Source organism: Ptychodera flava, chromosome 2 (assembly GCF_041260155.1).
Source record: "Ptychodera flava strain L36383 chromosome 2, AS_Pfla_20210202, whole genome shotgun sequence".
NCBI lineage: Eukaryota > Metazoa > Hemichordata > Enteropneusta > Ptychoderidae > Ptychodera > Ptychodera flava.
In genome coordinates, this window is record NC_091929.1 from 36,563,112 (window position 1) to 36,577,259 (window position 14,148).

The window sequence follows — 14,148 nt, forward strand, 5'->3', positions numbered from 1 at the left end:
ACGTACATGTAATTGGGCTAAAATACAATTAGTTTTATCTACTTTGTTTGAAGTTCAACTTTTATCTTTCCATGGCCTTTCTTCTTATATATTTTGTAAACTTCCCATATCGGGAAAACATGACCTCCGACAATATTGAGAATGTGAATGATATTAAATATACATATCGCCCACGCTCGCTTGGTCGGTTACAATATTTCTGGACTACTGACTATGATTAGAAGTTATATGCTCATGTGACACAACCTTAACCTGTAAGTATAATACTGACAGGCGTCACTGCTCCCTGCTTCAATTACATTAGCCATCTCAGTTTCGACATCGCAATTGCTCAAATCTACCTTTTAAAGTAGACTTCAGCTGGTAAGTTGGCTATCAATGACAGGTAGGAGATGTGTCTCTCTATTGACAAATATTTGTGGCAATGCAAAAACCGTCATTATATAACTGTCCAGCTCTTTTCCTTGATATGAAGGTTATGGCTACTTAATGACAGAATGCGGTCGAATTCTACTCCGTTGCGCTCTCAGAAGTTAGGGATACAGGGAAGATAGGATTGTCATTTGCTTCCATTTAATATTTTGGCCGATGCACTTTAAAGTAAGCAACTAATTCCAGTTGTATAACTTATCATTGCTGTATCTTCTTATATACAGTCAAGATTTCTGTGATGGGAAAACGAATAAGAGCAACAACACCTCCAATCACTTACTTTTGAGCCATGCAAATTTAGAATTAAGGAACATTACTGGCCTAGGATAAAGTTCACATAAACTTACAAATTTTTAATTTATTTGCACCTTTATGGTAATCCCATTCAATATCTTTCTGCAGAGTGAGTGACGGAAACGTCCACATGTTTGCTCAAAGGACAGGCTGTTGGTTGAATTTCGATATATTATGATTTTAAGTCCCGTTGGGACCAAGTGCACATTATGATTAAGAATTACTGATGTGAATGTGATTAAATTTCTTACAGCAGCATGCCATCACTTTCCAATAAGCAAATGGTACACGATTTTCTCAACACATTAATCTTACGCAGTTCCATCACATGATCATCAGAATCTGAAACATTACCATTGATTTACACACACTTCATTAAGTATTCAAACGGTTTACAACAATGAATGACAGTGCTGTAGTAAAAGTTACAATATTTGCTACATTGGAAATTAACCACTCAGGCAGTTATCAAAGATCATTAAATGCAAACAAAGATTTCCTGCTTATATAAAAAATTACATTTTCGTATATGGCACCCCTAGGTTTTGCATCTTACTGTAGTTTTCTGCCTATTTTGACAATATTGCAAATATTAATCCAGCGGACACAATACTTTGTTTAAAATTCAGTAAAATATTGCCTGATGTTGCAATACTTTTAAAGCGATCATACCAAGTACAGTATTATCGTTGCGCACATTGGACTGTGCAACAACGTGATGATCACTCAATACCAATTTCAGGGAATATCGATTCTCAGAAGTATATCACATTCGCATTCACACAGATTAGCAATTATTGACTTATCGGACACTTTTAAGGAATATCTGTTATTTTCAAGATGATCTTTCAAGGTATGCACTTATTATGACTATGTAAGAATAATAAAATGAGATAAATGCAAAAATACTCTGATTGATGACAAGTGACTAACTTTACATGGCAGTCCAGTTCATCATACTAACGACAGACATCGTGTCACAGTTTATTTTTTCGGAGACTATATGTCTATGTGGTGTGGGGGGAATATCGAGAATTCTTATATAAAAGTAAATTGGTGGCTACAATCCTATGATTGGAAACACTGTACGGCAAAAATGCCACATTCACCTCACACCTAGATCAATGTCCTATAACATGTAAGATCAAAGTCCTATAACATGTAAAATATTAAAGGCACTGTGACCAAGCTTGGCACAGACTTGTCAATTCATGATTACATTATATAATTTAGTAAAGGACCGGTCTCAGAAAAACTAACCACACGAACGAGATATATGCGTAACGACTCGAATATTTGAAAAACGAACAGAAAATTTCGAAAGGATATCTCAGAGATCAATCACAGCAGATGTTTCACAGTTATGTGAATTCTACGCATTGGCCTCATTTAACAATAGGCCTGCCTTTTCATCATCAACAACATACTCCGGTGGCGGTGAGGAAGATACTCGGTCGTAATTATTTGAAGCAGTGCCCTCTACAGCAGCGATGTTAGGTGATGGATGCTGCTGTGCAGGAGTCAACTCCCGTTGGCCTTGCTGTTGTTGCAGTTGTTCTGGTGGCTGCTGCGGTCTTCGAGCCTGTGACTCAGGTATCTGCAGATTTTGCCGTGGCCATGCTTGCTGTGGTGATGGCGCTGGTAGTAATGGGTGCTGTATTGGTCCCGTTTGCCGAGCCTGTGGCGTTGTTTGAAGATAGTTCGGAGGTTGAACCCATTGCTGTAAAGTTGGATGTTGCTGTTGTGTCATCATTGGATGTTGCAGTGGCTGGTCATGAAATGGCATTATTGGTGCTTGATAAGTTGTCTCCGGCATTCCATACTGGTGACCATTGTGCGAATCCAAATTATATGGATGAACCGGGGTGAGAACCGCATAAGTAAGTTGTTGAGTAATTCTGTTGCCATCTGACGATGCACTAGGGTGGCTTGCCAGTCGTATGCTGTTATTCGATGTTCCATCTCCGAGAGTTTGTATTTGCAAGGGAACACCGTACATGACCTGAAATGATAGACAATCAATATATAAATGTCTATTACAATAAATTATTTAAACTAACGTTAATATATCTCTCTCTCTCTCTCTCTCTCTCTCTCTCTCTCTCTCTCTCTCTCTCTCTCTCTCTCTCTCTCTCTCTCTCTCTCTCTCTCTCTCTCTCTCTCTCTCTCTCTCTCTCTCTCTCTCTCTCTCTCTCTCTCTCTCTCTCTTCTCTCTCTCTCTCTCCTGGTTTGGAGTATGACCATAACAAGAGAAGAACTCGTTTTAATCTAAGCTATCTCAATAAGTGTCTCTCTCCTTATGTATTCCGTTCCTAATGGTGTTAGGATTAAGTAAAACTCAATTGGACACGACTGCAAAAATGTGCTGCGCATTGAAATTTTTAAATGTTACTATTTGGAATAATTGGAGTTTTAACCTGCGGAATTGATTCTCTGTCTCCGAAAGGAAGTCACTCGACTGGAAGCATTTCACTCACCTAGATTTTAGTAAAGGCCTTGACAGTATTGAACTGAGGGGGGGGGGGTTCGACGTCTGTGCTTTTCAAAAACCTATTTTAATAATTGAGGAGGCAGTAAAAGAAACTGATTCTTTACTTTCTTGCCAGTTAGCTCATTTTAATGTGTCATTTGACTGTTTTCACTTTGTATTTCAGATACCATTAGTGCATGAAGAGGTTGAGACTTATTTGAAGGTGAATATATTGGTATAAGCAAGTAATTTGAATAGACATGTTTGATGATTCTATGTACGTTTGAAATTATTCTATCATAAATATGTCTTTTACTTTCAAATTTAAAAATGTATGCACTGTAGAAATTGTTTACGTGGGATATTTGTGTGTACAGGTACAGTAAAATAGTAAACACGATTGGAACTAATTTGGGATAATTGGATCTTCGTATTATTCAAATTCTCAAAAATCTTAGGTGACCTACAGCTTAATGTCCCAATATTACAAATTACTCATAAAACAAGTGTGTATGTAACAGTAAGAGAAAAGCAGACTGGCTTACATTTGCAGATTTTAAGGACATTGCTTCACCATCCAATTATCCGAAATTAGTTCCAATCGTGTTAGTACAGTGTTCTATCTCTACATTTGTTGCAGATATTTCATGATTTCCTTCTGCACATGAAATTACTTGCTTCTGTGCAATTATATTTTGAGCACAGCGACAATATCAAGGGTCTTTTTCTTATCAACCCACAAAATTTCAGATCCCCAACCCGATTTATGCACAACATTAAATGTCCTGAGGCTAAACTTGCATGAAAATTAGTGACCCTTCCAACCGCACACTGTGTTAAGTCTGTCCACGAAGAAGCTGTCTAACAAAAACAAGAGGGTAAACACATATACATAGATGCTTGCATGCCTGCATGCATGTATGCATATATACATACATGGATGATTGAATGAATGCATGCATGCATACATGAGTGCGTAACGTACTTACGTACGTATGTACGTACGTACATACATACATACATACATACATACATGCATGCATGCATGCATGCATGCATGCATACATACATACATACATACATATACATACATACATACATACATACATACATACATACATACATACATACATACATACATACATACATACATACAAACATACATACATACATACATACATACATACATACATACATACATACATACATATAATACATACATACATACATACATACATACATACATACATACATACATACATACATACATACATACATACATACATACATACATACATACATACATACATACATACATACATACATACATACATACATACATACATACATACATACATACATACATACATACATACATACATACATACATACATGTCTTTTATGATATACTTACGTTCTTTGATCTACAGTTGCAGACAGCTCTGCAACACAAAACAGAGGAGATGATAGCGACGGCAGTTTCGATAGCTGCTATCACCAACAGGAGAGTATCGACCGCAAAACGAGGAGGCTGGGTAACCAAAACAGCAGACACTGAATTAATATTAATACTGCTATCGCTTTAGCTCCTATCAAGTTGGAATTCATTTCAGGGAGAGATATTCAAACTCTCAATATTCACAACGCTTTGCTTGTCTGCTACTTGCAAGTGCTCACCATGAAGTGCTGAGTACTAAACGTCTTGCAGAATCGAAAATTCGATTCCCCTCATAAGAGTTAACCCAAGGTAGAAGCCATTTTGAATTTAAAATATCGGCAACTTTTAGGAACCTTGCTTTATCAGTACCAAAAGTTAAACTGTTCTGTTTTTATTCCTGATTTTAAAGAAAAATGTCCTATCTTTCCGTCAGGGAAATTCGAACAAAGTTTAATTCTTTCAGTTGCGAGGCGCGTGCTGCCTTTATTAGTCATAGGATGAAATATTAGGGTACGCGTAAGGATGACATTCCGAACTTTTTATTTTCAACAATGCTGTAGCACATCAAGAAAAAGACATGTTAATTTTTCACAAACTATAGACAAACTTAATGTATGTTCCATGTAACGTTTAACGTCTTGTGTCTTGTGCATGGCTTGTTAATGGTTGCGAAACAAAACCACTTAAGCGTTCTTGAACGTTGCTCTATTAACCTGATTTATCATCGAGGTATGCAATAATATGTACGTACACACACGGTAACGTTATATGAATTGGGAAAGGTTGATATAATTAAGTAATAGGCCAGAGAATCCATCACCTACATAATATTCATTTGTAATTGCCAATATACTAATGACACCAAGAATGGGTAGAGCCAACGACGCCGATATTATTGATAGAATCATAAATGCTATAATCTGCGAACAAAATAAAAAAAGCACGTAAACTTCATTGGAAATATACTGAAATAAACTTTGTCAATAATATGAAAGACAGTCATCAATAATGCAGAAACATTACATGAATAAGCTTATCATAACGCAAAAAGATGTAAAGGCCAACAACTGCCTGATATGTCTGTTAACTATCCCATGTTAGTATGTTGTAAGCACAATACAGTTTTAGAAAACTCAAATTACAGACACTCCGTATTTCCTTAATTGAATAGTCATTCTGGAAAAAAAAACATACTGGAGGGTTGCTCTTGGTTTTCAGGTATGACAGTCTGCTAATGTGTGCAGGAACATGTAAAGCTATTGGAACGCTTTTCTGATCTATAACTTGTGAGGGTCCTAGTTTTTCGAATATCAAACATTTATATTTCCTAATAGAGTTAACACAGTAATGGCGGCAATTTTGAATTTGAAATATCGGTAAATCTTTTACGTATATTTTTTTTTCTAGAACCAAACTTTGCACCGTCAGACCCCTCCCATTTTTTCTTCTTGATTTTAAAATATAATTTTGAAGAATCATCGATGAAAGTTTAAACAAAAGTTTAAGTCTTTCACTTACGAGATACATACTAGCTTGATGATTTTCAAATTATTAAATTTAAGGCATAAAACAGAAGAATACTTATGACAAAGTCGTTTCTTTGAGAATATTGTCGCAAGGATGATATCAGCCAAAGGAATCCCTTACCATCGCTCTGGTCTTTTTGCATACAGATACAGTCCAATAGAGCCAGATGCTGAAAACTGGAATTAAAGTTACATACAGCATTTGAACATGTCTTTATCGATTACAAGCAACCTTGGATAGAAAGAACTGAATTGGTTACCTAAATGTTACATGAATGTCAAAAGGATTGTTATTGTAGCTCAGACATTTTCGTCGTTGTCCATTTTCTTTCGTATAACTCTACAATTTCTAAGGTTCAGGAACTATTTACTGCGGAATGAATAAACGCACAACAATTTTCAGTATTTTGCTCGAGTACCCTGGTTGTGACCTTTTAGTTAGACAACGCATCGAACTCATACTATGTTATATTTCAGTCATGGGATAATCCAGCTAGTTCCTTCAATTTTTAAGAGTCCTAAAGTCAGTTTTTGATGTCTCAAGATCGAATGACTTAACACTTTGGTGTAAGTAAAGTTCGACTGTATCTGCCCCTGGTTTAATATAGGAATAATTGAAGGTTTTCTTTTATTAGCATTTCTTACTTCTTATACAGAAAACAATTTTCATTATGTGCATCTCGAGGGTTGCAATAGAAAACGCTATACTTACTAAAATGCCACACCATATACCAGTGCCTAGGACAGCAAATGAACATAAAATAAAAATTGAAATGATCCGAGAATGACAGCCAATCCTCCAAGAACGATTTGACAGATACTTAACGCGGTGATGGCATGTTTGGGAAGCCTTGCCTCGCCACATTGGTAGAAGATGACCATTGCTGTACGGGGTGCCGTTGTATTACTCGCTGTAGGGGATAGTTTTGTTGCGGATACTGCTGCATCTCGATACAAAGCTGAAATGAAAATACAATGTTCTTGCGAATTAAGAAATATTTAAAACTCTAAACAACCTGACGATTCATCATCACGTGATATGGTAGACATGAGTAATAATATTACTCATTGGCTTTTCAGAAGTGACTTATTTCCAAACGAGGTCACGAGAAATGGTTCTACTTGTCGAAATTTTCGATGACGATATGCCGAAAGCATTCGTTATCACCACTTGACAGGTTAGTTTCACAAAGGAACAATGCCAAGCACTTGACTTTTGAACTTTATCACAAACTCTTCCCCTTTGGTAACCCTAAGCACCCATATTTTGATGTTGCTACGCATGATATTAAATGCTTGATTTTCTGTTAAAATTAGCAGATATTCTGTGCATCATTATCGTTATAGGCCTATAATATTTCTCTCATCGCTGATTTGTATTGCCGCAGCGTAGAATTGATGACTTCTTCGATTGAAGATAAAGCTCTTCACTGATGTGATAATAAATCAAGTACGAAGTACTTATCAGCTGAAAATTAAATAAATGTAATAATGTCGTCACCGCCTCCTGTTTTTGACCCTATCAATACGATATTCAATTGCCGTTTTGCTTGCCATATTCCTTCCCCTTGTACGTTCTAGTTACTCCACATATCTATGTACTACTTCAAATTTTCATGGATCGCAATATTATTTCGGCCTCATAGTACAACGCATGGGCTCATTGTAGTCTGGTTCTGTTGTTAACCCCATAGATAATGACTGCTTCATTACCTGCTACTTTACCATGCAAAAGAGCTTGACCCTGCTTCTTCATTGCCGGAATATTACATTGTGACCACAGCGAACTTTTCATTTTCCACATTTCTCCGTTTGATCAAATGATGTGCGAATTATTTGCCTCGCTTTAGTGTCAACATCACATTTCATACAATAATCTCATTATCAGTCTTTGTTTAAACCTACCTGCTAAGTCCTGACACTGAGCTGTCCAGTTACTCGCCCACTATCACATCTGAAATCAAAGGCGGCAGGGGTACCTATCTTTATGGATATGTTTACATGCCAGGTAGAGCACTTACGTTGTTGGTTCTTTATTCTGTACTACACACTGTAAACAAAACGACGATGTTGGTTTTGACAGTCTCATAAAAATAGCTGTCTTTTCCATTAGTCAAGATGGCAAATTTTCTTTATCACCAGTGAGATTTCTCTGGCGCCCTAAACGTTTTACAAACGAAACTTAAATTAATTAAATTAAGATGTTAACGTACCGTACCTTAAAACAACCAAATTAAGATGTTAACGTACCGTACCTTAAAACAACCACGTCTGTGAAAGACTTGACAGACTTTACTTGTTTCAAAGGATAAGGGACGCTGCCTTCATTAGTTGCTGTGCTTTTTATGTATGACGAGCATTTAAAGGAGAGCATGCGCAGTACTAATTTCCCCCAAGGCATATGCGCCCTAACGCACCCAAGAATACCGCCTCTAGCGTAAAATTATGCTTCCTCTTGACGACATGTAAGCTTATATTGCTTCGGCTATTTTACTGAACGGCTGTAGACAGTAATTAAATGGTATGGCTTTTTTTTCTGCAATTTTATGAGCACGTCTAGTACTATAGGAACGTCAGAAGCAGGAAGGCGAGACATTTTCGCTAGAAGAATACGTGGCAATGTTATAATACGCCTTACAGTATGATTGTTATCATTTAAATCGGAAGTAGCATGCATATTTTCAACCGCTGAGACTATGGTCATCAAAATGAGTCACCGAGACTATTGTTCTCACGCCCTTTGTATCCACTGTCAATGACGACAGGGATTAGCGAAAGTCTTAATTCCACGTCAACCACTGTCGAAATGAGATAACGAAAAATACAAGCGGCAAAAATTTGGTTCTTGTGGTTGTCGCCCATGCTTCATATGTATCTACACACGTACAGAGGAACCTGCGTAGTAAATATATTTTTAGCAATTGACATATTGCCTCACGTCCTCTCAAAAGGGTAATTTCTCACGGAAATATATGGGCCACAAAAAGTGAAGTCATTATTTCATTTTTGCACTTAATCAACTGACTTCGCATTAGTATTTGCCGGGTAAAATATTTTTTCATTATTGTTTCGAGAGTTTCCATGACACAATGTTCAGCTTAGGTGGCGATACCCAAAATTAGATTCGACTTGCAGCCTTTCATTGACATTTTGTACGAAAAATACCACCGTTTTGTTGTCAAGGTAATGATGCTTGTTTGACAACCTATTAATAAAACGATACAATATATCTGTCGTGTGTGTTGTTCAAGACGGCAAATTTTCTTTATCTGTAGTTCGATAGTTCTTAAATAAATAAATCTTTTTACTATAACCCAAACGGGATTCGAACCCCAACACACTTCACGGCAACATCGCCTAGCTGCTAGGCCTCACACAAAACAGTCGGCCACCGTTTCTAACCAAAAGAGTTGGTCACGGTAACCGACTTAGATGTTACAACCCTGTGCACGACCGAGCAACACAGTGTGCATGGAGCAGACGACACACAGACACAGTATAAACACACACATATAGTAATCGGAAAAGCACGAAGCTTTTTACTGAGCTATCAGACAGACTCGGGGACAAGTAAATATCCATCAGCAGAAACTGTCCACTCAGGTTAAAGAAATAAATTTTTTACTATAACCCAAACGGGATTCGAACCCCCACACACTTCACGGCAACATCGCCTAGCTGCTAGGCCTCACACAAAACCAGTCGGCCACCGTTTCTAACCCAAAAGAGTTGGTCACGGCAACCGACTTAGATGTTACAACCCTGTGCACGACCGAGCAACACAGTGTGCATGGAGCAGACGACACACAGACACAGTGTAAACACACACATATAGTAATCGGAAAGCAGGAAGCTTTTTACTGAGCTATCAGACAGACTCGGGGACAAGTAAATATCCACCAGCAGAAACTGTCCACTCAGGTTAAAGAAATAATTTTTTTACTATAACCCAAACGGGATTCGAACCCCCACACACTTCACGGCAACATCGCCTAGCTGCTAGGCCTCACACAAAACCAGTCGGCCACCGTTTCCAACCCAAAAGAGTTGGTCACGGCAACCGACTTAGATGTTACAATCCTGTGCACGACCGAGCAACACAGTGTGCATGGAGCAGACGACACACAGACACAGTACAAACACACACATATAGTAATCGGAAAAGCACGAAGCTTTTACTGAGCTATCAGACAGACTCGGGGACAAGTAAATATCCATCAGCAGAAACTGTCCACTCAGGTTAAAGAAATATTTTTTTTACTATAACCCAAACGGGATTCGAACCCCCACACACTTCACGGCAACATCGCCTAGATGCTAAGCCTCACACAAAACAGTCGGCCACCGTTTCCAACCCAAAAGAGTTGGTCACGGTAACCGACTTAGATGTTACAATCCTGTGCACGACCGAGCAACACAGTGTGCATGGAGCAGACGACACACAGACACAGTACAAACACACACATATAGTAATCGGAAAAGCATTATGAAACGTTTATGTTATACAAACGAAAGTTATGGCTATCTATGAACTGAACCTTTTAGAAGTTGATGTACCGTATCTTAAAACAACCATGTTTTGAAAGACTTGACAGACGAACTTTCTTGTCTCATGGTTAACATTTATATGTATTCTAATTACCAATGGAATATAAATATTAGTTTTTTGTAACAAAGAATAGGGAACGCTGCCTCTATAAGTTGCTGTGCTATTTTCGTATGTGTGATACAGCCGAGGCCTCACGAAGAACACAACTTCGCCCAAAGCATACGTGCCTAGGACTACAGCAACGAGCGTTACAGAATGCGTCCTTTGGACAACGGTTGCATTGCTTCAGGTATTTTTGCTGAATTGGCATTGGCATAAAAAGTAAGAATTACCATGTTAACGTTTCGGGGGGAAATGCTATAAGTCACATCTTTAAGTTTAACTGCAATTTTCGCTGGTGAGTCTCTGCTATTTGAACGTCACAAGCAGGAACGCGAGAGATTTTCCCTAAGAAAATGCGTTGCAAGAACTAACATACACCTTATAGTCCAATTTATATCATTGAAATTTCATTAATAAACTGTTTGGGGAAGTCCATATAAACGTCACCGTTTTCTTTTGCCTAGAATATTGAAGTCAACTTTCAAAATTTTACTTCGCGACGTTTAACGATTATATTTGATGACCGTACACCTACCTTTTCTGACATACAAGGTCAAGTTCTGTATGCGAACAATATTTATATTTCTTTTTTATTCTTTGGTTCAAAAAGTAGGTTAATGAACACTTCTCATAATTTATTCAATACATCTTATCTAGTAAACGATACAATTTCATGTTATTGATATATCGCTGACCGGAAACAACAATGCTGATCTACCAATCAGAAACCTTAGCTTTCCAGAGAAGGGCAATTGAAATGTGGCGTAACTGATAAAATGTGTTTGTTCGAAAGATTATATATAGATTAGAAACCAATATAATTCTAAGTCCCTTATGAATGCATTACTACTGGCGTGAAAATGATTGGATTCCTTACAGCTATGTGCCCTATTTTTCAAATAGCCATTATACTACTTATATTCGATTTTCTGTACGCTGTAATCTAATGCAGCAAAATTACGTAAAAGTCAGAATTGGAAATGTTTACAGTCGCTTTTATACTGTATTTTATTCTGCAGTTGTATTCAATTAGTATAAAACAGCAATATACATAAACGTGAGTTAAAGTGGTCGAAGTATAGTTAGATTGTTACCATGGATCACATACCAATACAAATATGTACACAAACCTATAATGCAATATCAACTTGCTTTCAGCTCATTTTCATAAGAAATAAACTTTTCCGTACATACATGTTTTTAGTTTAATAGTTTTATGCCTCTGCGGACAACGTAAGTCTCAGTTATATACCTTGGTTGAAAATCGGGCACAAAATATTGCCTATTGTTGCACCAGATACAGGAAACTCTTAACAACTACAGTTCTATCATTGGGCATATCGGATAATAAAGTTACGTTTACTAGATACAAGTTTCAGAAGCTTGTGCTACAATGAAGACAATGACGTTGGCATTCACAAAGATAAGAAACTATATGACTTAAAAACTTTTTGCTGAATAGTTGTTGCTTTGTCGATGCTGTTAAAAAGGGTTAACATGCATGTTATGAATAATAAAAGCGATAAATCAAATCAAGGCGATAAATGCAAAAACAATTGCATTTGATTACGCGGTCACTACTCTCTCATGGTAGTCTAACTCATCGGGAATGTAATATGCATATGGCAGAAGTAATTTGCATATGGCAGACATCATGTCCCAGCATCTTTTTGGTAGACCACTATGTTTTTATGTTGTGTAGATTTGCAGCGAACTCTTCCGGTATAAAATTTATGTCGACTAGCTGGAGTTTACAATCCAATGATTGCACATTTTGCAGTGTTTGTCCTTCAACCAAAACCATATGAAGCTTTGTTAATAACGGTATTGTGACCAAACTCCGAACAGATTTCTCGACTTATGAAAAAAATTACATAGTGTAGTAGTAAACGGCAGGTCTATAAAAAATTAACAACACGAACGACACATAAGCATTTTCATTCTTTATATATTATTTAATAATATTTAATAATACTTTAATAATAGGGGTGTCCTTTCATCATTAACGCCATACTCTGATGAAGGTGCCGAAGGTAATTGGTCATATAAACTTCAAGTTGAGCCCTGTACCGCACCTAAATTAGGTGATTGATGTTGCGGAGCAGAAGGCAACACCTGCTGGCCTTGCTGTTGTTTCAGTCGTCGTACTGCAGTCTTTGAGACTATGACTCAGGTAGCTGCAGCTGTTGCCTTAGCCACGATTGCTGTGGTAACGGCGATGGTAGTAATTGGTGTGTGTATTGATCCCGTTTGCCAAGACAGGCGCGTTGTTTCGTGATAGTCCGGAGGTTGAACCCATTACTGCAATCTCGGTTGTTGCTGTTGTGTCATCATTGGATGTCGCAGTGGCTGTGTGTCATCATTGGATGTTGCAGTGGCTGGTCATGAAAAGGCATCATTGGTGCTTGATAAGTTGTCCACATGTTCGCTTAAAAGACAGGCTATTGATTCAATTTCGATAAATAATGATTTTAAGTCCCGTGTGACCAAGTGCACGTTATGATTAAGAATAACTGATATGAGTGTGATTCAATTTCTTACAGCAGCATGCTATCACTTTCAATAAGCAGATGGTACATGATTTTCTTAACACCTTAATCTTACGCAGCCCCATCACATGATCATCAGAATCTGAAACTTTTACCATTGATTTTACACACACTTTATTTTATTATTCAAACGGTTTACAACTATGAATGACAGTGCTGTAGTAAAAGTTACAATATTTGCTACATTGACAATGAAGCGCTCAGGCAGTTACAAAATATATATAAATGCAAACAAAGATTTCCTTTTCATTTTCATAAAAAATCAACATTTTCTGTACATGGCATCCCTAGATTTGTATTTTACTGCAGTTTTCTTCCTAATTTTAACGACATTGGAAATATTAATCCAGCGGAATCTAAAAGTCTCGGTTATATCCTTTGTTTAAAAATTCAGTAAAATGTTGCCGGATGTTGCAATGCTTTCACAGCGATCATATTAAGAATAGCCTTATCGTTGCAAACATTGGACTGTGCAACAATGTGATGATCACTCTATACCAAATTTCAGGGAATATTGATTCTCAGAAGTCTATCACATTAGCATTCACAAAGATTAACAATTATTTGACTTATCGGACACTTTTAAGGAATATCTGTTATTTAGTAGATGATCTTTCACGGTTATTCAATTGCTATGAGTATATAAGAAATAATAAAGGAGATGAATGGAAAAATACTCTCTGACTGATGACAAGTGACTAACTTTTATTGAAGTCTAGCTCATAATGCATTAGGCAGATATCGTGTCACAGTTTATTATTTTGGGAGACAATATGTGGTGTGGGAGG

The 14,148-nt window shown here is 37.2% G+C and overlaps 2 protein-coding genes across 2 annotated transcripts in view; both read right to left on the bottom strand.

Moving 5' to 3' along the window:
- The window catches only part of LOC139119908 (arylsulfatase B-like), a 29,692-nt gene extending 22,640 nt beyond the window's left edge, over positions 1–7,052 (bottom strand). The window contains exon 1 of the mRNA XM_070683868.1: positions 7,049–7,052. The gene's annotated coding sequence lies outside the window, so the exon portion shown is untranslated. The remainder of the gene's footprint in view (positions 1–7,048) is intronic.
- The window catches only part of LOC139119916 (uncharacterized), a 20,437-nt gene continuing 8,261 nt past the window's right edge, over positions 1,973–14,148 (bottom strand). Inside the window, exon 6 of the mRNA XM_070683879.1 lies at positions 1,973–2,728. Coding sequence (XP_070539980.1) covers positions 2,099–2,728 — 630 coding nt within the window. The 3' untranslated portion in view covers positions 1,973–2,098. The remainder of the gene's footprint in view (positions 2,729–14,148) is intronic.